At 47.2% G+C, this 22,980-nt stretch overlaps 1 protein-coding gene across 3 annotated transcripts in view; it reads right to left on the reverse strand.

Moving 5' to 3' along the window:
• SPDL1 (spindle apparatus coiled-coil protein 1) overlaps positions 1-22,980 on the reverse strand; it is a 407,460-nt gene that overhangs the window by 195,451 nt on the left and 189,029 nt on the right. For all 3 annotated transcript variants that reach the window (XM_063928265.1, XM_063928263.1, XM_063928264.1), the window contains exon 5: positions 21,131-21,280. In XM_063928265.1, the coding sequence (XP_063784335.1) occupies positions 21,131-21,280 (150 nt within the window). The remainder of the gene's footprint in view (positions 1-21,130; positions 21,281-22,980) is intronic.

The raw sequence follows: 22,980 nt of genomic DNA on the forward strand, positions 1-22,980 counted from the left end.
GGTACCCTTGGTGAGAAGGGAAGATTGGGACATGGAGATAAGCATCTTTGATGTCCAGAGATACCATATAGTCCCCTTCTTCCAGATTCGCTATCACTGCTCTGAGTGATTCCATCTTGAACTTGAACCTTTTTATGTAAGTGTTCAAGGATTTTAGATTTAAAATTGGTCTCACCGAGCCGTCCGGCTTCGGTACCACAAACAGCGTGGAATAATACCCCTTTTCCTGTTGTAGGAGGGGTACCTTGATTATCACCTGCTGGGAATACAGCTTGTGAATAGCTTCCAATACTGCCTCCCTGTCGTAGGGAGACGTTGGTAGAGCAGACTTCAGGAATCTTCGAGGGGGAGACGTCTCGAATTCCAATTTGTACCCCTGTGATACTACCTGCAGGATCCAGGGGTCCACTTGCGAGTGAGCCCACTGCGCGTTGAAATTTTTGAGACGGGCCCCCACCGTGCCTGAGTCCGCTTGTAAAGCCCCAGCGTCATGCTGAAGACTTGGCAGAAGCGGGGGAGGGCTTCTGCTCCTGGGAAGAGGCTGCCTGGTGCAATCTTGTTCCTCTTCCTCTGCCCCGGGGCAGAAATGAGTTGCCTTTTGCCCGCTTGTTCTTATGGGAACGAAAGGACTGAGTTTGAAAAGACGGTGTCTTTTTCTGCTGAGAGGTGACCTGGGGTAAAAAGGTGGACTTTCCAGCCGTTGCCGTGGCCACCAGGTCTGATAGACCGACCCCAAATAACTCCTCCCCTTTATACGGCAATACTTCCATATGTCGTTTGGAATCTGCATCACCTGACCACTGTCGCGTCCATAACGCCCTTCTGGCAGAAATGGACATCGCACTCACTCTTGATGCCAGGGTGCAAATATCCCTCTGTGCATCACGCATATATAGTAATGCATCCTTTAAATGCTCTATAGTTAATAATATACTGTCCCTATCCAGGGTATCAATATTTTCAGTCAGGGAATCCGACCAAGCCACTCCAGCGCTGCACATCCAGGCTGAGGCGATTGCTGGTCGCAGTATAACACCAGTATGTGTGTATATACCTTTTAGGATATTTTCCAGCCTTCTATCAGCTGATTCCTTGAGGGCGGCCGTATCAGGAGACTGTAACGCCACTTGTTTTGATAAGCGTGTGAGCGCCTTATCTACCCTAGGGGGTGTTTCCCAACGTGCCCTAACCTCTGGCGGGAAAGGGTATAGTGCCAATAATTTGTTAGAAATCAGCAGTTTTTTTATCGGGGGAAACCCACGCCTTATCACACACCTCATTTAATTCATCTGATTCAGGAAAAACTACTGGTAGTTTTTTCACACCCCACATAATACCCTTTTTTGTGGTACTTGTAGTGTCAGAAATGTTCAATGCCTCCTTCATCGCCGTGATCATGTAACGTGTGGCCCTACTGGACATTACGTTCGTCTCCTCACCGTCGACACTGGATTCAGTATCCGTGTCTGGGTCTGTGTCGACCATCTGAGGTAACGGGCGTTTTAGCGCCCCTGACGGTGTCTGAGACGCCTGAATAGGCACTAACTGATTTGCCGGCTGTCTCATGTCGTCAACAGTTTTTTGCAAAGTGCTGACATTGTCACGCAATTCTTTAAATACAACCATCCAGTCAGGTGTCGACTCCCTAGGGGGTGACATCACTAACACAGGCAATTGCTCTGCTTCCACATCATTTTCCTCCTCATACATGTCGACACAATCGTACCGACACCCAGCACACACACAGGGAATGCTCTGACAGAGGATAGGACCCCACTAGCCCTTTGGGGAGACAGAGGGAGAGTTTGCCAGCACACACCAGAGCGCTATATATATTCAGGGATAACCTTATATAAGTGTTACTCCCTTTATAGCTGCTGTATTATATATTAGCTGCCAATAGTGCCCCCCTCTCTTGTTTTACCCTGTTTCTGTAGTGTAGTCTGCAGGGGAGAGTCAGGGAGCCGTCCTTCCAGCGGAGCTGTGAAAGAAAATGGCGCTTGTGTGCTGAGGAGATAGGCTCCGCCCCCTTCACGGCGGCCTTTTCTCCCGCTTTTTTCTGGAAAACTGGCAGGGGTTAAATGCATCCATATAGCCCAGGAGCTATATGTGATGCATTTCTTTAGCCACATAAGGTTTTTATCAAGTTTTATTGCGTCTCAGGGCGCTCCCCCCCAGCGCCCTGCACCCTCAGTGACCGGAGTGTGAAGTGTGCTGAGAGCAATGGTGCACAGCTGCAGTGCTGTGCGCTACCTTATCTGAAGACAGGAACGTCTTCTGCCGCCGCTTTCTCCGGACCTCTTCGCTCTTCTGGCTCTGTAAGGGGGCCGGCGGCACGGCTCCGGGACCCATCCAGGCTGAACCTGTGATCGTCCCTCTGGAGTCCTAATCCAAATCCTACAATCACTTTTCCTGACAAACACTCTGCCCAATGCATGGCCTCACTCAACAGATTGCTATTAATGACAACTTGTGCAATAAGTTGCTAAATGGTTTCATAAATACATGGACTTGGGCAGAGTGTTTATTGTCAGGAAAAGTGATTGTAGGATTTGGATAAAATCCCAGTACAATGAGAATATATAAGTATTTAGGATTTGTTTATTGAAATTAAGTTTTAACAAATTATATATAAACACCTTTTACACTCAATTAAAATAGGCTTTTTATGTAGCCGGCCGGCAGATTATATATAATTGTGTGTATACAGTATTTTTTTATAATTAATAAAATTTACATTGGATTTGAAAAGCGCATTCTCAGATTGTATTTCCTTTGGTCTATTTTTGGGGTAAATGACCTATTACCCCTGAGAGAGCTGCTTTCAAATCCGACAATTGCAGCGCCAGGAACATTGTGTTTGTTTACCAGCAATTGCCTCCAGAAAGTACACAGGGACCTGTGATGGTGGATTCCAGTGGGGAGGAATTAATACTCAGTGAGCAGGATGTACACAGTAAAAGGGGTGAGGAATTGGAGGAGGAGGATGATGATGATGATGATGAGGTGGACATCTTGCCTTTGTAGAACCAGTTTGTGCAAGGAGAGATTGATTGCTTCTTTTTTGGTGGGGGCCCAAACCAACCAGTCATTTCAGCCACAGTCGTGTGGCAGACCATGTCGCTGAAATGATTGGTTTGTTTAAGTGTGCATGTCCTGTTAATACAACATAAGGGTGGGTGGAAGGGCCAAAGGACAATTCTATATTGCACCTCTTTTTCTTATTTGCATCATGTGCTGTTTGGGGACTAGTTTTTTTTAAGTGCCATCCTGTCTGTAACTGCAGTTCCACTCCTAGATGGGCCAGGTGTTTGTGCCGCACCCTTGTTTCGGTTAGCTTGGCCATCCAGCTACGTAATTGCACATATTTTTCTTCTTTGCATTATGTGCTGTTTGGGGACTAGTTTTTGAATAGTGCCATCTTGTCTGCAACTGCAGTGCCACTCCTAGATGGGCCCGGTGTTTGTGCCGCACACTTGTGTCGCTTAGCTTAGTCATACAGCCACCTCGGTGCAACTTTTAGGCCTAAACAATATTGTGAGGTGTTCAGAATAGACTGGAAATGAGTGGAAATTATTGTTATTGAGGTTAATGATACTGTAGGAGCGAATTACCCACAAATTCTGTGATCTTAGCTGTTTTTATGGGGTTTTTTTTTCAAAAATCATCCAGATCCAAAACCAAAACACAAAAGGGTGGTTTTGGTAAAACCAAGCCAAAACCAAAACACGAAAATGCAATTAGAACCAAAACACAAAACATGAAAAGTGCCCGCCGCACATCTCTAGTTTTAATGGATATTGTGAACATCTAAAATCCTAGTTTTTGAATATACAGTTTATCCAGAAAGTATTCACAGCGGTCCACTTTTTCCACATTTTCTTATGTTACAGCCTTATTCCAAAATGGAATAAATTAAATTTTTCCCTCTAAATTCTACACACAATACCCCATATTGACTACGTGAAAAAAGGGTTTGAGAATTTAGAAAATGTATTAAAAATAAATAAGAAATCACATGTACATACGTATTCACAGCCTTTTCTCAATACTTTGTTGATGCACCTTTGGCAGCAATTACAGCCTCAAATGTTTTTGAATATGATGCCACAAGCTTGGCACACCTTACTTTGGGCAGTTTCACCCATTCCTCTTTGCGGTACCTCTTAAGCTCCATCAGGTTGGATGGGCAGTGTCGGTGCACAGACATTTTCAGATCTCTCCAGAGATGTTCAGTATGATTCAAGCCTGGGCTTTGGCTAGGCAACTCAAGGACATTCACAGAGTTGTTCTGAAGTCACTCCTTTGATATCTTGGCTGTGTGCTTAAGGTCTTTGTCCTGCTGGCTGAAAGATGAACCATCGCCTCGGTCTGAGGTCAAGAGCACTCTGGAACAGGTTTTCATCGAGTATGTATCTCTACATTGCTGCATTCATCTTTCCCTCTATCCAGACATGTCTCCCAGTTTCTGCAGCTCCAAAACATCCCTACAGCATGATGCTGCAACCACCATACTTCACTGTAGGGATGGTATTGGCCTGGTGATGAGCGGTGCCTGGTTTACTCCAACCATGGCGCCTGGCATCCACACAAAAGAGTTCAATATTTGACTCATCAGACAAGAGAATTTTCTCTCTCATGGTCCGAGTCTCCTTCAGGTGCATTTTGGCAAACTCCAGGCGGGCTGCCAAGGGCTTTTTACTAAGTAGTGACTTCCTTCTGGCAACTCTACCATACAGGCCTGATTGGTGGATTGCTGCAGAGATGGCTGTTCTTCTGGAAGGTTCCACTCTTTCCACAGAGGAATGCTGTAGCTCTGACAGAGTGACCATTGGGTTCTTGGTCACCTCTCGGTCAGTTTAGACGGCCGGCCAGCTCTAGGAATAGTCCTGGTGGTTCCGAACTTCTTCCATTTACGGATGATGGACGCCACTGTGCTCATTGGGACCTTCAAAAGCAGCAGATATTTTTCTGCACCCCTTCCAGATTTGCACCTCGACACAATCCTTTCTCGGAGGTCTAAAGACAACTCCGTTGACTTCATGCTTGGTTTGTGTTCAGACATGCACTGTCAAGTATAGTATCTTATATAGACAGGTGTGTGCCTTTCCAAATCATGTCCAATCAACTGAATTTACCACAGGTGGACTCCAATTAAGCTGTAGGAACATCTCAAGGATGATCAGTGGAAACAGGATGCACCTGAGCTCAATTTTAACCTTCATGGCAAAGGCTGTGAATACTTCTGTACATGCGATTTTATATATTTTTTATTTGTAATAAATTTACAAAAATCTAAAAAAAAAAAAAAAAAAACTTTTTCACATTGTCATTATAGGGTACTGTGTGTAGAATTTGGAGGGAAAATATCAACCTTTCCCATTTTAGAATAAGGCTGTAACACAAAAAAATGCGGAAAAAGTGAAGCACTGTGAATACCTCCTGGATGAACTGTATATTCAAAAACTAGGATTTTAATTACCTACCGGTAAATCCTTTTCTCGTAGTCCGTAGAGGATGCTGGGATCCAATTTAGTACCATGGGGTATAGACGGGTCCTTTGGGAGCCACTGGCACTTTAAAAGTTTATTAGTTTGGGTTGGCCCCTCACTCTACGCCCCTCCTACCAGACTCTGTCTATAAACTGTACCCGAGGAGACGGACATACTTCGAGAGAAGGAAATACACAGATAGTGGTGAGATTCACACCAGCTCACACATAACAAAAAGGAAAGCCAAGCTAACCAACTTGGAACAATTCAGCAACGGCTGAACCAACAATACTGAACCAAGTAACTATGCAGGAATACGAAGCACTGGGCGGGCGCCCAGCATCCTCTACGGACTACGAGAAAAGGATTTACCGGTAGGTAATTAAAATCCTATTTTCTCTTACGTCCTAGAGGATGCTGGGGTCCAATTAAGTACCATGGGGATGTACCAAAGCTCCCAGTATGGGAGGGAGAGTGCTGAGGTTTATGCAGAACGGATAAACCAAACTGAAGGTCCTTAGAGGCCAAAGTATCGAACTTGTAGAACTTGGCAAATGTTTTCGACCCTGACCAAGTAGCTGCTCGGCAAAGCTGTAAAGCCAAGACACCCCGAGCAGTCGCCCAGGAAGAACCCACCTTTACGAGTAGAGTGGGCCTGAACAGAATTTATAATCAGCAATCCTGCCGTTGAATAAGCATGCCGGATAGTAAGCCTGATTCAGCGAGAAATCGTCTGCTTAGAAGCAGGAAACCCAATCTTGTTGGGATCATAAACGACAAATGGAGCGCCCGATTTCCTATGACGAGAAGTTCCCTTCACATATATCTTCAAAGCCCACACAACATCCAAGGACTTTGAGCTAATTGAGGTGTCAGTAGCCACTGGCACCACAATAGGTTGGTTGATATTAAAGGCCGACACAACCTTTGGAAGAAATTGCTGACGCGTTCTGAGCTCAGCTCTATCCTCTTGGAAAATCAAGTAGGGGCTCTTGTGCGACAATGCCCCCAATTCCGACACACGTCTTGCAGATACCAATGCCAACAGTGTGACTGCCTTCCAAGTAAGAAACTTTACGCCCACCTCCTGTAAAGGTTCGAACCAATCTGATTGCATGAACTGCAGCACCACATTAATATCCCAAGGTGCCGTAGGAGGCACATAGGGTGGTTGGATGTGCAAAACCCCTTTCAAGAAAGTCTGAACCTCAGGAATAGCAGCCAATTGTTTCTGCAAGAAAATGGACAAGGCCGAAATCTGGACTTTGATTGAGCCCAAGCGTAGACCTACATCCACACCTGCTTGCAGACAGAGGAGAAAATGTCCCAGTTGAAATTCCACCGTTGGAAACTTCTTGGATTCACACCATGCCCTTCCGAGCTAAGATCTGGCGTTCAACCTCTATGCCGTCAAATGTAGCCGCCATAAGTCTTGATAGGCAAACGGCCCCTGCTGCAGAAGGTGCTCGCGAACAGGAAGAGGCCTCGGAATGTCCCGCAGTAATGCCAGAAGACCTGCGTTCCAAGCCCTTCTTGGCCAGTCCGGAGCAATGCGGATCGCCTGAATTCCTGATCTTTTTATCAGTTTGAGAACCTTTGGGATGAGTGGAAGTGTAGGGAACACATACACTGACTGGAACACCCACAGAGTCACCAGGGCGTCCACTACTACGGCTTGTGGGTCTCGTGACCTGGAACAGTAACTCCGAAGATTCTTATTGAGGTGAGAGGCCATCATGTCTATATGAGGTACACCCCATCAGCTTGTTACCTCTGCGAACACCTCGGGGTGGAGGCCCCATTCTCCTGGATGGAGATAGTGTCTGCTGAGGAAGTCCACTTCCCAGTTGTCCACTCCCGGATTGAAGATCGCCGACAGCGCCATGCGTGCCTTTCTGCCCAGAGTAGTATTTTTGTTACCTCTGACATGGCAGCCCTGCTCTTCGTTCCGCCTTGCCTATTTATGTAGGACACTGCTGTAACTTTGTTCGACTGAACCTGAATGGCTCGATCTTGCATAAGATGTGCCGCTTGGAGAAGGCCGTTGTAGATGGCCCTTAGTTCCAGAATGGTTATTGGAAGGACAGATTCCTGACTTGACCACCCTCCTTGGAAGTTTTCCCCCTGGGTGACTGCTCCCCAACCTCTGAGGCTTGCATCCGAGGTTAGAAGAATCCAATTCTGAATTCCTAACCTGCGGCACTCGAGCAGGTGAGAAGTTTGCAGCCACCAGAGAAGTGAAATTATGGCTTTCGGTGACAGGCGTATACGCTGGTGCATGTGAAGATGTGATCCCTACCACTTGTCCAGGAGATCTAGCTGGAAGAACCTGGCATGGAATCTTCCGTACTGTAGAGCCTCGTAGGAGGATACCATCTTCCCCAGAAGGCGAATGCACTGATGAACAGATACTCGGGCTGTCCGCAAGACATCCCGGACCATTGATAGGATCACAAATGCTTTCTCCAGTGGTAGAAACACCCTCTGCACTTCCGTGTCGAGTATCATCCCCAGCAAGGGCAGTCTCCTTGTCAGTTCCAAATGTGACTTTGGAAGGTTCAGGATCTACCCATGATCCCGGAGTAGTCGAGCTGAGTGCAATACTCAAAAGCATCTTCCAAGAAGAAGCTGTTGTCATCAGCAGATCGTCTAGATATAGAATTATGTTCACACCCTGCTTGCGGAGGAGGAGCATAATCTCCTCCATGACCTTTGTTAACACCCTTGGTGCTGTGGAGAGGCCAAATGGTAATGTCCGGAACGGATAGTGACAGTCCTGTAGTGCAAACGTAGATAGGCCTGGTGAGGTGGCCAGATCGGAATGTGAAAGTACACATCCTTGATATCCAGGGATACTAGGCATTCCCCCTCCTCCACACCTGAGATCACCGCTCTCAGGGACTCCATCTTGAATTGGAAAACCCTCAAGTAAGGGTTCAATGACTTCAAGATCAAAATTGGCCTTACCGAACAGTCCAGTTTCAGTACCACAAGCAGGTTTGAGTAATAACCCTTGGTTTTTTGGTGAGGTGGAACTGGAACAATGACATTTGTTCGTACCAATTTTTGAATGGCTTCCTGTAGGATAGTACTTTCTGTCAGCGAAACTGGTAAGCTGATTTGAAGAATCTGTGAGGTGGGAGTTCCTGAAACGCCAGTCTGTACCCCTGGGCAATAATATCTGTCACCCAGGAATCCAGGCATGATGACGCCCAGACGTGACTGAAATCTTTTAGTCTCACTCCCACCTGCCGATCTCCAGGATGGGAGGTCCACAGTCATGCTGTAGATTTTGAGGAGGCAGAACCTGGTTTCTGTTCCTGGGAACCTGGTGGTGCAGGTTTTCTGGAATTTACCCTACCGGCTCTAAAGAAGGTCGGGGGAGGTTTGGATTTTTAAAATTTTGCGGTCTGAAAGTACTGCAGTGAAAAAGTTTCTTAGCCGATGCTGCTGCGGAGGGAAGAAATGTCGACTTACCCGGAGTCGCAGTGGAAATACAATCATCCAATGCGTCCCCAAATAGTGCCTGACGTGTGAAGGGTGGGTTTCTCCACACTTTTCTTGGATTCTGCATCCACAGTCCATTGGCATAGCAAGAGTCCTCTGCGTGCCAATACTGCCATGGAAGTAGCCCTCGCATTAAGCAGGCCAATGTCCTTCATGGCCTCCACCATGAAACCTGCAGAATCCTGTATGCGACGTAAAAACAAGTCAATGTCACCCCTATCCATAGTATCTAAGTCCTCTAGTAAAGTGCCTGACCATTTTTCTATGGCTTTAGAAATCCACGTACAGGCAATAGTGGGCCTAAAGCCCACGCCTGTAGCCGTGTATAGTGATTTGAGCGTAGACTCAATTTTGCGGTCAGCAGACTCCTTTAAGGCTGTTGAACCAGGGACAGGTAAAACTACTATAGGTGGGTTTTTCCACTTCTTCCTATCCTCTATAGGAAAATAGGATTTTGTACCTACCGGTAAATCCTTTTCTCGTAGTTCGTAGAGGATGCTGGGGTCCACATTAGTACCATGGGGATGTACCAAAGCTCCCAGAACGGGAGGGAGAGCGTGGAGGCTCCTGCAGAACTGATTGACTGAACTTCAGATAATCAGAGGCCAAAGTATCAAACTTGTAAAACTTTGCAAACGTGTTCGACCCAGACCAAGTTGCAGCTCTGCAAAGTTGTATTGCCGAGACACCCCGGGCAGCCGCCCAGGAAGACCCCATCTTACGAGTAGAGTGGGCATTAACAGATTTTGGACACGGCAGTCCTGTTGTAGAATAAGCGTGCTGGATAGTGACCCTGATCCAGCAAGAGATCGTCTGCTTAGAAGCAGGACACCCAATCTTCTTGGGATCATATAGGACAAACATTGGGTCCGACTTTCTGTGACGAGAAGTTCTCTTCACATATATCTTCAGAGCCCTTATGACATCCAAGGACTTTGAAGTAAGTGAGGAGTCAGTAGCCACTGGCACCACAATAGGTTGGTTGATATGAAATGCTGACACAACCTTCGGAAGAAACTGCTGACGAGTCCGGAGCTCAGCTCTATCTTCGTGGAAGAGCAAGTAAGGGCTTTTACAGTATAAAGTCCCCAGCTCTGACACACGTCTAGCCGAAGCTAAAACCAACAAAGTGACCGCCTTCCATGTAAGAAACTTGAACTCTACCTCCTGTAGAGGTTCAAACCGATCCGACTGGAGGAACTGCAACACCACGTTAAGATCCCAAGGCACCACAAAGGGAGGTTGGATATGCGGAACTCCCTTCAAAAAGGTCTGAACCTCAGGGAGGGCAGCCAATTGTTTCTGAAAGAAAATGGATAGGGCTGAAATCTGGACCTTCACAGATCCCAACCGCAGACCCATATCAACTGCTGCTTGCAGGAAGAGGAGGAAACGTCCCAGGAGATCGTCCAGATAAGGAATGATATTCACACCCTGTTTTCGGAGTAGCATCATCATCTCCGCCATCACCTTGGTAAACACCCTTGGTGCCGTGGAGAAGCCGAACGGCAGAGGCTGGAACTGAAAATGACAGTCCAGCAATGCGAATATGAGATAAGCCTGATGCAGCAGCCAGATTGGAATGTGAATGTACGCATCCTTGATATCCAGGGATACCAGGAATTCCCACCTTCTTCCAGACCTGCTATCACCGTCCTAAGAGAGTCCATCTTGAACTTGAACTCCCTTAGAAAGGGGTTCTACGACTTTAGATTTAGGATAGGCCTGACCGAACCATCCGGTTTCAGTACCACGAAAAGGTTTGAATAGTAACCCTTTGTCAGCATGTGCGGTGGTACCGGCACAATGACTTGTGCATCCACCAGCTTTTGGACAGCACCCTGTAGCACTCTACTGTCCTGCAACAGAGTTGGTAAGCCCAACTTGAAAAACCGATGAAGAGGGAGACTTTGAAATTCCAGCCTGTATCCCTGAGAGACAATATCTACCACCCAGGGATCCAGGCCCGGACGAGACCCAGACCTGACTGAACTGTCTGAGTCTCACTCCCACAGGACCCACCTCCGGGCCCTCCCGTCCACAGTCATGCGGAGGACTAAGGGGTACCTGAAGCAGGCTTTTGTTCTTGGGAACCTGCAGCGGCAGGTTTCTTGGACTTAACCTTACCTCCTCTGAAGAAGGTATTGGATGACTTGGCTTTTTTGGTCTTGTTGGGCCAAAAGGACTGCTGCGTAGCGGAGGAGAAGGATCTCTTCGGAGCAGGAGCTGCTGAGGGAAGATACGGAGACTCACCCGCTGTAGCAGTAGTAATCCACGCGTCTAGGGCTTCCCCAAAGAGAGCCTGGCCTGTATAGGGTAGAGACTCCACACGTCTTCTGGATTCCGCGTCGGACAACCATTGGCGGAGCCACAGTCCCCGACTAGCTGAAACAGACCTGGAAGAAATTCCCGCAGCCATGGAACCCAGGTCTTTCATGGATTCTACCATGAAACCTGCAGAATCAGAAGCATGAATGTTGCGTAAATGCAATGCAACCTCATCCCTATCCATCGTATCCAAATCCTCCAGCAAGACAGCCGACCACTTCAATATTGCCTTTGCAATCCATGCACTAGCAATAGTGGGACGTAAAATGGCCCCTGAAGCAGTGTACACTGATTTCAGAGTATTATTAATTTTTCTATCCGCTGGCTCCTTTAAGGCGGTAGATCCCGGTAAAGCCACCTTTTTTGAGAGTCTAGATACAGATGAGTCAACAATTGGCGAGTTTTCCTACTTTTTCTTATCCTCCTAATGGAAAGGAAAAGCTAGCAGAATCCTCTTAGGAATCTGAAACATCTTTTCACCCAGGCCTTTCCAAATATAGCATTCAGCTATTTTGACGCAGGGAAGGTTAGCGAGGCTTTCTTGTTTTCAGTGAAGAAGGCCTCCTCAACCTGCTCCGGTGTGGTATCATTAACATTTAACACATCCCGGATAGCCTCTATCAACAACTGTACCCCCCTTGCAGGAGATGCGGACCCCTGTAACATCCCTGTCACCATCTGTAGTGTCAGAATCGGTATCCGTGTCATCTTGTGTTACCTGCACAAGCGCACGTGTGTGGGGGTATATAGCGGGGTGACCTGAGGTGCCGGACAAGGGCCACACAGCCATAGAGGACTGTAAGACCTGGGTTACCGATTAATTACTGGTAACACTGTCAGAAATCTGAGAAATACAAGTCCTGATAGAGGAAAACCACTCTGGTTCCCTTACTGGAATCTGTGTTAAACCAGTGCTATCCTGATTGCATGGAATGGGATCATCCTGCAAGGATAAATCCTCAGCAGCATATGACACTGTATCTCTGGACATTGCTGCTAGTGACCACCAAACACACCACACACTCACAGGATGGGGTAAGACAGAGTTTCCCCACCAAGAATGGCGAGAGAGACAAAGATTGGAGCCAACCCACACCAGCGCTTTCTATACAAAGAGAAACCGCTTACCAGCGCTGACTTGTGCTCCTTAATAGGACACACAGTCAAGTATTTGGCCTCCCCCCCTTCTACAACCCCCTGGTACAGGTACAGTAACTGGAGCTGCTGTGGAGGGATCAGGATCTTCCTTCTGCTTGCAGCATGCTTGAAAATGGCGTTTGAACGCTGCAGGTCCGCTCTGAGAAGCTCCGCCCCTTTCACAGCGCTGTCTCCTGCTCAACTGTGTTAAAATGTTGGTCTGAGGAGTTTTGCTGGCTGGATCCCTGGGGCCCGACAGGCTTGCTGACCAAGTTTGAGGGGTAAGCGCTGGCTCAGGGCGCCCCTCAACGAGCCGCAGTGTGCCGTTGGTACCATCCGGGAGCGCGGCTAATAAGGCACTCCCACCCCTGTTGCCGCCATCTTCACACCGGTCCCCCGCTTGCTAGGGGGGGTCGGTGACTAACTCACCACTTTCTTCAGCTCTGTAAGGAGTAGGCGACATGCTGCTGGGGTGAGCGGTGCCCCTGCGGCGGAGACCGTTCAGCCCCTCTGGAGCTCAGTGTCCAGTCAGCGGAGACAGTGGCTCAGACCCCGCAGGGTGGACACTGCTCACCCCCCCTTAGTCCCACACTGCAGGGAGGCTGTTGCCAGCAGCCTCCCTGTAAAATAAAAACTGTAAACTAAACTTTTTCCAGGAAGGCTCAGTAGAGCTCCCCTAGCTGTGACCGGCTCCTCCGGGCACAATTTCTAAACTGATGCTGGTAGGAGGGGCATAGAGGGAGGAGCCAGCCCACACACTCAAACTCTTAAAGTGTCAATGGCTCCTGGTGGACCCGGCTATACCCCATGGTACTAATGTGGACCCCAGCATCCTCTAGACGTAAGAGAAGGGAGAACAATTCTAATTCTTTTAGGGATCTGGACTTTTTCCCCTGAGTTTTCCCAGGGTTTTTCAAATAAGGAGTTTAACTCCTTTGAAGCCGGGAAGGTGAGTGAGGATTACTGTAAAATAAGATTACTCTTCCGGCTCAGGTACCGTCTCCGTAATATGCAAAACATCCCTAATGGCTTCAATCATGAGCTGCATCCCTTTAGCAAGGGATGCATCTCCCCCCTGCATATCCCCATCACCGTCCCCTGTATCAGAGTCAGCTTGCATTATCTGGGCAAGTGTACGCTTTTGCGAGTATGTAGGTGGGCTCTTAGACGAAAAAGTGGGAGCTGGAAACTTCAAACTCTACAGATTTTCTCAAAAACTGCGTCTCCTTCTCAGTATGTGACATTCTATTTGAAATCTGGGATATCATTACCCTTAAAGAATCAACCCGTGGGGGTTCGGATTCAGAAGGCTGAGACAGCATATTGCAGTCCTGAGTACATGGAATAGACTCCTCAGGAGAAGATAAACACTCTGCAGCACAGGACACAGAGTTCTTAGACATGGTAATGTGGGATATACATACTTACACACACACACAGGAAAATGTCAGACACAGTTCCCCCCAGAGTACCTTCAGAAAGTCACAGAGTATAAAGAGACAGCCACACAGCGCCCCTGTAGGCAATTATAATGATAAAAGCCTGGCGCTGACTAACTACCCTTAATAGGGTAATTAGTACTAGTATCACAATCCCCCCTGTCTATAATACCCTGGTACCGCAGAGGTATGCTGGAGTTATGTGGAGGGCAGCGCTCCCAGTCAGCGTTCCTTACTATGTATCTGCAAGGAGAAAATGGCGCTGGTGAGTGCTGGATCTGCTCTGAGAGGACGCCCTGCCCCTAGCAATGGCGCGCGGCTTCCCGCACTAATTGTTTATACTGGCCTGAGGTGTTTGTTGCTAACAGCGGGATTAGCCCCTTTTAGCTGAGTGACCAGTTTAGGGTGAATAGTGCATGCTCAGGACGCCCCTCAAAGCGCTTACACAAAGTGTGGCTGAGCTGTCCGGAGCGCAGCCTTCCAGAGCTGCACCCACCACACTTCTTTCTTCTGGCTCTGTTAGGGGGTGGCGGCAGTGCTGCGGGGGTGAGCGGTCGCCTCACGGGCTTGCGATCAGCACCCTCAGGAGCTCAGTGCCCTGTCAGTGGAGATAGAGAACCATTAACTATTCAGGAAGTTGGTTCCTACTCCCCCTAGTCCCATGAAGCAGGGGGGCTGTTGCCAGCAGCCTTCCTGTACCTATCAACACTTAGAAACAAAATAAAACTAGAAAAACTACTAGCTGTGATCGGCTACCTAAACTGAGTCTATACTCAGGAAAGAGCAAACTTCCTATAAAAGGACAGAACAGCACCACGGGAATTCTTGTAGTCCACATACCATCACCCAAAAAGATAAGCCTGATTTTTTTTATATTTCTGGTAAGTGAGCTCTTATCCCCTTCTTTTACTGCACCCATGAACATTTTGTAAGTATTACATCAGGAGCTTGTCTCTTTGTACCCTCCACAGGACTCATTATCTGATCATCAAAGACTGCATCCACACTTTATACCCAAGAGGGGAGTGTATCTTAACCCGCCCTCTCCCCCCCCCCAAAAAAAAAAACAAACCTAACAACCAACCAAACCTTCAACATATTCATATATTTGGTCTTATTCTGTTTGATCACTTTATATTTGTGTTTTACAAGTGTACTATTGTGTCTAGAAACTAAGTTATACGCCATCCTTCCCCGCACATTTTCACCACTCCCAACACAGATCCAAGAATAATCTTCATCTGTAGCTAGATATTATCCAGTTAAAATCACTTTTAAAATGAAAGCCAACATGCTGTAAGTGCATCAAGGCTTGTTTCCTTTAATTATTGCTAACAAGACACCAACATATTAAACATAATGACAGCCATTGGATGTCTGCCGGTTATGCAGCATGACCTGCTAGAAACAGTAGTAATTTAAATACATGTCACTGCAAATTATTGGAACATTTTTTTTAAATCTATACATATACACACACTATATTATATATATATATATATATATATATATATATAGATATATATATATAGATATATATATATATAGGGATTTTAATACCTACCGATAAATCCTTTTCTCTTAGTCCGTAGAGGATGCTGGGGTCACCATTAGAACCATGGGGTATAGACGGAATCCGCAGGAGACATGGGCACTTTAAGACTTTCAAAGGGTGTGAAATGGCTCCTCCCTCTATGCCCCTCCTCCAGACTCCAGTAATAGGAACTGTGCCCAGGGAGATGGACATTTCGAGGAAAGGATTTATAGTTAAACTAAGGTGAGATTCATACCAGCTCACACCTCAAGCATGCCGCACAACGTGGCATTCAACAGAACACAAGCCAACGGCATGTACAATTTCAGCAACAGGCTGACTATAAACGTAACACAACATGTGTGTAACCACAACTAATAACTGCAGATACAGTACGCAATGGGACGGGTGCCCAGCATCCTCTACGGACTAAGAGAAAAGGATTTATCGGTAGGTATTAAAATCCCATTTTCTCATACGTCCTAGAGGATGCGGGGGTCACCATTAAAACCATGGGGTTTCCCAAAGCTCTAGAACGGGTGGGAGAGTGCGGAAGACTCTGCAGCACCGATTGACCAAACTTGAGGTCATTATCGGCCAGGGTATCAAACTTGTAAAACTTTGCAAAAGTGTTTGACCCCGACCAAGTAGCTGCTGCTCGGCAAAGTTGCAATGCCGAGACCCCCCGGGCAGCAGCCTAGGACGAGCCCACCTTTATAGTAGAATAAGCCTTCACCGATTTATGTAACTGCAATCCAGCCGTGGTATGAGCATGCTGAATCGTATTACAGATCCAGTGTGCAATGGTCTGCTTGGAAGCAGGACACCCACTCTTGTTAGGAGCATACAGGACAAACAGAGCCTCCGTTTTCCTAACCTGAGCCGTTCTGGCGACATAAATTTTCAAAGCTCTGACCACATCCAGAGACTTTGACTCAATTAAGGCGTCAGTGCCACTGGCACCACAATAGGTTGGTTCATGTGGAAAGATGAAACCACTTTCATCAGACATTGCTGACGAGTCCTCAACTCTGCTCTATCTTCATGGAAGATCAAATAAGGGGTCTTGTGAGACAAGGCCGCTAACTCAGACACCCGCCCTGCGGATGCCAAGGCCAACAGAATGACCACTTTCCAAGTGAGGAATTTCAACCCCACCTTCTGTAAAGGTTCAAACCAATGTGATTGAAGGGACTGCAACACCACGTTAAGATCCCATGGTGTCACTAGGGGGCACAAATGTAAGTTGGATGTGCACGAAAGTCTGAACTTCTGGAAGGGAGGCCAATTGTTTTTGAAAGAAAACCGATCAGGCTGAAATCTGTACCTTAATTGAGCCCAACTTTAGGCCCGCATCCACACCTGCTTGTAGAAAATGGAGGAAACGTCCTAGCTGACATAAGTAGGAGCCTTCTTGGATTCACACCAAGAAACATATGTTCTCCAAATACGGTAGTAATATTTTGACGTTACTCCTTTCCTGGCCTGAATAAGTGTGGGAATGGCTTCACTGGGAATACCCTTTCGGGCTAGGATTTGACATTCAGCCGCCATGCCGTCAAACGTAGCCACGGTAAGTCTTGATACACACATGGCCCCTGCTGTAACATGTACTCACGTAGAGGAAGAGGCCATGGATCTTCTATGAGTAATTCCTAAAGATCTGGATACCATGCCCTCCTTGGCAAGTCTGGGACAATGAGGATTGCTTGAATCTTTGTTGTTCTTATGATCTTTAGAACCTTTGGAATGAGAGGAAGTGGAGGGAATACACACACCGACTGAAACACCCATGGTGTCACCAGTGCATCCACTGCTATTGCTTGAGGGTCCCTCGACCTGGAACAATATCTCTGAAGCTTCTTGTTGAGACGAGATGCCATCATGTCTACTTGAGAAATTCCCCAATGACTTGTCACTTCTGTGAAGACCGCTTGATGGAGGCCCCACTCTCCTGGATGGAGATCGTGTCTGCTGAGGAAGTCTGCTTCCAGTTGTCCACTCCTGGAATGAAGATCGCTGACAGAGCGCTTGTATGCTTTTCCGCCCAGTGGAGAACCTTTTTGGCTCCTGCTTTTTGTTCCGCCCTGGCGGTTTATGTACGCTACTGCTGTTACATTGTCCGACTGGATCAGTACGGGCAGATTGCGAAGATGATGTTCCGCTTGTAGAAGGCCGTTAACTCCAGAACGTTTATGTGGAGACAAGTTTCCAGTCTTGACCATCTTCCTTGGAAGTATTCCCCTGTGTGACTGCTCCCCAGCCTCAGAGCCTTGCATCCGTGGTTACTAGGATCCAGTCCTGGATCCCGAACCTGCGCCCCTCTAGGAGGTGAGTGCTGTGCAGCCACCACAGGAGTGAGATTCTGGTCTTGGAAGACAGGATTATCCTTCGGTGCATGTGCAGGTGGGATCCGGACCATTTGTCCAACAGCTCCCACTGAAACACTCTGGCATGGAATCTGCCAAACTGAATGGCCTCGTAGGCCGCAACCATCTTCCCCAGCAACCGAGTGCATTGATGGATTGACACTCTCGCTGGTTTCAGAATTTGTTTGACCAGACTCTGAAATTCCAGAGCCTTTTCCACTGGAAGAAAAACTCTGTAGCTCTGTGTCCAGTACCATTCCCAAAAACGACAACCGCGTTGTCGGAATAGACTGTGATTTCGGCAAGTTTAGGAGCCAACCATGTTGTTGAAGAACGGTCAGGGAGAGTGCAATGTTTTGTACCAACTGGTCCCTGAATCTCGCCTTTATCAGGAGATCGTCCAAGTACGGGATAATCGTGACTCCTTGCTTGCGAAGGAGAACCATAATTTCCGCCATCACTTTGGTGAAAATCCTCGGAGCCGTGGACAGACCAAACGGCAGCGTCTGAAATTGGTGATGACAATCCTGAATTGCAAACCTCAGGTAAGCCTGATACAGAGGATAAATGGGAACATGTAAGTAGGAATCCTTTATGTCCACCGACACCATAAAATCCCCTTCCTCCAGACTGGAGATCACTTCTCGGAGAGACTTCATCTTGAATTTGAATTTTTTTTAGGTAGAAATTGAGGTATTTCAGGTTTAGGATCGGTCTGACCGAGCCGTCCGGCTTCGGGACCACGAACCGGCTTGAATAAAAGCCATCTCCCTGTTGTGACGGGGGAACCATGACAATGACCTGATTTTGACACAACTTTTGTATTGCGTCGCATACTACCTCCCTGTCCAGAAGAGAAGCTGGTAAGGCCGATTTGAAAAATCGGCGAGGGGAGACGTCTTGAAACTCCATTTTGTACCCTTGGGATACTATTTGCAAAACCCATGGGTCCAGGTCCGAACGAAAGCAGAACTGACTGAAGAGTTTGAGACGTGCCCTTACCGGTGCGGACTCCCGCAGAGGAGCCCCAGCGTCATGTGGTGGAGTTGGCAGAAGCCGGGGAGGACTTCTGCTCCTGGTAACCAGACAAGGCTGGTGATCTTTTACCTCTTCCCCTTCCTCTGGTAGCAAGGAAGGAAGAATCTCGCCCTTTTCTGTATTTATTGGGCCAAAAGGACTGCATTCGATAGTGGTGTGTTTTCTTTTGTTGTGGAGGAATATAAGGCAAAATGGATGACTTACCGGCGGTAGCCGTAGATACCAAATCAGTAAGGCCGTCACCAAACAAGGCACCACCTTTATATGGTAGAGTCCATATTTTTCTTGGAGTCAGCATCAGCATTCCATTGGTGAATCCACAATGCTCGCCTAGCTGAGACCGCCATGGCATTGGCTTTTGATCCCAAAAGGCGAATATCTCTCGCAGTTTCCTTTAGGTACGCTGCAGCGTCCTTGATATAACCCAGTGTCAAGAGGATGATATCCCTATCTAGGGTATCTATATCAGATGATAAGTTATCTTCCCACTTTTCGATAGCATTATTAACCCACGCAGATGCAATGACAGGTCTGAGTAGCGTACCTGTGGTCGCAGAATGGATTTTAATGTAGTTTCTTGCTTACGATCCGCAGGGTCCTTAAGGGCTGCCGTGCCAGGTGACGGGAGAGACACTTTTTTTAGACAAACGTGATAGGGCCTTGTCTACAATGGGGGGTGACTCCCACTTTTCCCTAACCTCAGAGGGAAACGCATAAGCCACCGGAATCCTTTTGGGAATCTGAAACTTTTTCTGTCAGGGCATTCCCAGACTTTTTCAAATCGAGTGTTCAGTTCATGAGAGGGAGGAAATGTTATCTCAGGTTTCTTTTCCTTATACAAACAGACCCTTTTAATCAGGAACAGTAGGGTCCACAGCGATATGTAATACATCTTTAACCGCAACAATCATGTACTGAATGCTCTTTGACAATTTTGGATCTAATCTGGAATCACTATAGTCGACAATGGAATCAGTGTCCATGTCGGTACCAGTGTCTGCCAACTGGGCAAAAGTACGTTTTTGTGACCACATCCTCCACAGATTTCTTCTATGCCCGAGTCTGAGACTCAGATTTATCTAATCTCTTACTAATAAGAGCCAGATTAGCATTCAAAATATTCAAAACATTCACCCAATCAGGAGTCGGCGGTGGCGACAGGGTCACCCCCACAGCCGTTTGTGTGCCTAATACAGCCTCCTCCTGGGATGAGCACTCAGCCTCAGACATACGTGTACCAAACAACCACAGCCACACCGGGCATATAGGGGACAGACCCACAGTAAAGTCTGTCAGAGAGACACAGAGGGGATTTGCCAGCTCACAACTCAGCGCCAAATTAACAGGTCTGAAAAAACTAAAAAATGCCCCAGACCTGTAGCGCTTTAAATATCAAATATATTGCACCAAATTATACAGAGCACCCCCCCCCCCCCCCCCGTTTTGCACCCTGATACATGTCAGCAGTGTGAGGAAGGACCAGCGTCTCTGCAGCCCTGTGGAGAGGAAATGGTGACGAGCTGAGTGAGCAAGAAGCTCCACCCCCTTAATGGCGTGCTTCTGTCCCGCTTATTTTAATAAATAATTATACTGGCGGGGGTTTGGACAGTGCCTCGGCACTAATGTCCCCCTCTTGCCAGTGGAAATTGAGGATTTTTGCTGCTCAGGGCGCGCCCCCCTTCCCGCGCCCTGCAGTGCTGTGTGTGTGGGAGCATGGCGCGCAGCGTTCCGTTCACTGCACGGTACCTCAGAATGCAGTCACTGAAGAAGTCTTCTTTTCTTAGGCTACTCACCTGTCTTCTGGCTCTGTAAGGGGGTGACGGCAGGCTGTGGGAGTGAGCATCTAGGCATACCCAGCGATCAACACCCTCAGGAGCTAATGGTGTCCTGTTAGCCAGAAGCAGAGCCATTGAACTCACTGGAAGTGGGTCATACTTCTCTCCCCTAAGTCCCACGAAGCAGGGTGACTGTTGCCAGCAGCCTCCCTGAAAATAAAAAACCTAACATAAGTCTTTTTCAGAGAAACTCAGTAGAGCTCCCCTGTAGTGCGTCCAGTCTCACTGGGCACAATTCTAAAACTGGAGTCTGGAGGAGAGGCATAGAGGGCGGAGCCAGTTCACACCCTTTGAAAGTCTTAAAGTGCCCATGTCTCCTGCAGATCCCGTCTATACGCCATGGTTCTAATGGTGACCCCAGCATCCTCTAGGACTTATTAGATATCTTTTACTGTCCACCTACTTTTGGATAACCATATACACACACACACACACACACACATAGTACTACCTCTAATGCATTGCAGTAACCAGAGGCTTCTTTTTCCCTGTCCTCCTTTTCAATCAGAAGACGTTCAACATGTCGGCTTTGGTTGGTATTGGCCAGAATCAGTTGTTGCTCTCGATATTGTAATTTATTAATTTCTTCTTCTAAATTCGCCTATGGTAACAGGTAAAATGAAACAGGGAAACATTCACATTTAATAAATTATGTTGTCTCTTAAGAATACTGCTGATAAAATGGCTCTCAAATAATCTACAGCAGAGTTTCCCAACATTGGTCCTTAAGTCACACAAACAGTCCAGGATTTAGTGATATCACATGGTTAAAATCAAAATAACTAAGGCACTAATTAAGTCACCTGTGCTCAAGCATGGATATATTTAAAACCAGAACTGTAGGGGTATTCAATTAGCCTCAGGAATCACCCCATGACTAAATCAGCAACAAAATTCCCTGCAGTGTAGGCAAAAGCTATTCACTTACAATAGCCTTTTTCCTCTTTCAAAATACCTAAAAAAAATATTCGGGATTTAGCCACGGAAACCCACCAATTCCACAGAAACTGCAGATTCAATGTATTTTATAGCAAATTTGTTAGTAAATGGGCAAATCCATGGTGGTCATTCAGAGTTGTTCGCTCGGTAATTTTCTTCGCATCGCAGCGATTTTCCGCTAACTGCACATGCGCAATGTTCGCACTGCGACTGCATCAAGTAAATTTGCTATGCAGTTAGGTATTTTACTCACGGCATTACAAGGTTTTTTCTTCGTTCTGGTGATCGTAATGTGATTGACAGGAAGTGGGTGTTTCTGGGCGGAAACAGGAAGTTTTATGGGAGAGTTTGAAAAAATGCTACAGTTTCTGGGAAAAACGCGGGAGTGGCTGGAGAAACGGAGGAGTGTCTGGGCGAACGCTGGGTGTGTTTGTGACGTCAAACCAGGAACGACAAGCACTGAACTGATCGCACTGGAAGAGTAAGTCTCGAGCTACTCAGAAACTGCACAGAGAAGTCATTTCGCAATATTGCGAATCTTTCGTTCGCAATTTTGATAAGCTAAGATTCACTCCCAGTAGTCGGCGGCTTAGCGTGTGCAAAGCTGCTAAAAGCAGCTTGCGAGCGAACAACTCGGAATGACCACCCATGTGCACTGCAAGTGTGGCAGATATAACGTGCAGAGAGTTAGATTTGGGTAGGGTGTGTTTAAAATAAAATCTAAATAGCAGTGTAAAAACGAGTTTTATGGTAAGAACTTACCTTTGTTAAAGCTCTTTCTGCGAGGTACACTGGGCTCCACAAGGAATGGACAATGGGGTGTAGAGTAGGATCTTGATCCGAGGCACCAACAGGCTCAAAGCTTTGACTGTTCCCAGAATGCACAGCGCCGCCTCCTATATCACCCCGCCTCCCAGCACAGGAGCTCAGTTTTTAGTTAACCTGCCCAATGCAGTAGCAGGAAAAGAGCCAACAACAGTTAGTAGCCACATACACCACACTCTCACGACAAGAGTAGTGTCAGCGGCTAATGCCATACCAACCAAAAGAAGCTAAGTGCGTCAGGGTGAGCGCCTTGTGGAGCCCAGTGTACCTCGCAGAAAGAGTTTTAACAAAGGTAAGTTCTTACCATAAAACTCGTTTTCTGCTGCGGGGTACACTGGGCTCCACAAGGATTGGACAATGGGGATGTCCTAAAGCAGTTCATTATGGGAGGGGACGCACGGCAGTATCGAAGGCATAGAACCTTATGAACGTGTTCCCGGAAGACCACGTAGCCGCCTTGCACAATTGTTCAAGGGTCGCACCACGTTGGGCCGCCCAAGAAGGTCCAACAGACCGAGTAGAATGGGCCTTAAAGTG

Source organism: Pseudophryne corroboree, chromosome 6 (genome assembly GCF_028390025.1).
Source record: "Pseudophryne corroboree isolate aPseCor3 chromosome 6, aPseCor3.hap2, whole genome shotgun sequence".
Taxonomy (NCBI): Eukaryota; Metazoa; Chordata; class Amphibia; order Anura; family Myobatrachidae; genus Pseudophryne; species Pseudophryne corroboree.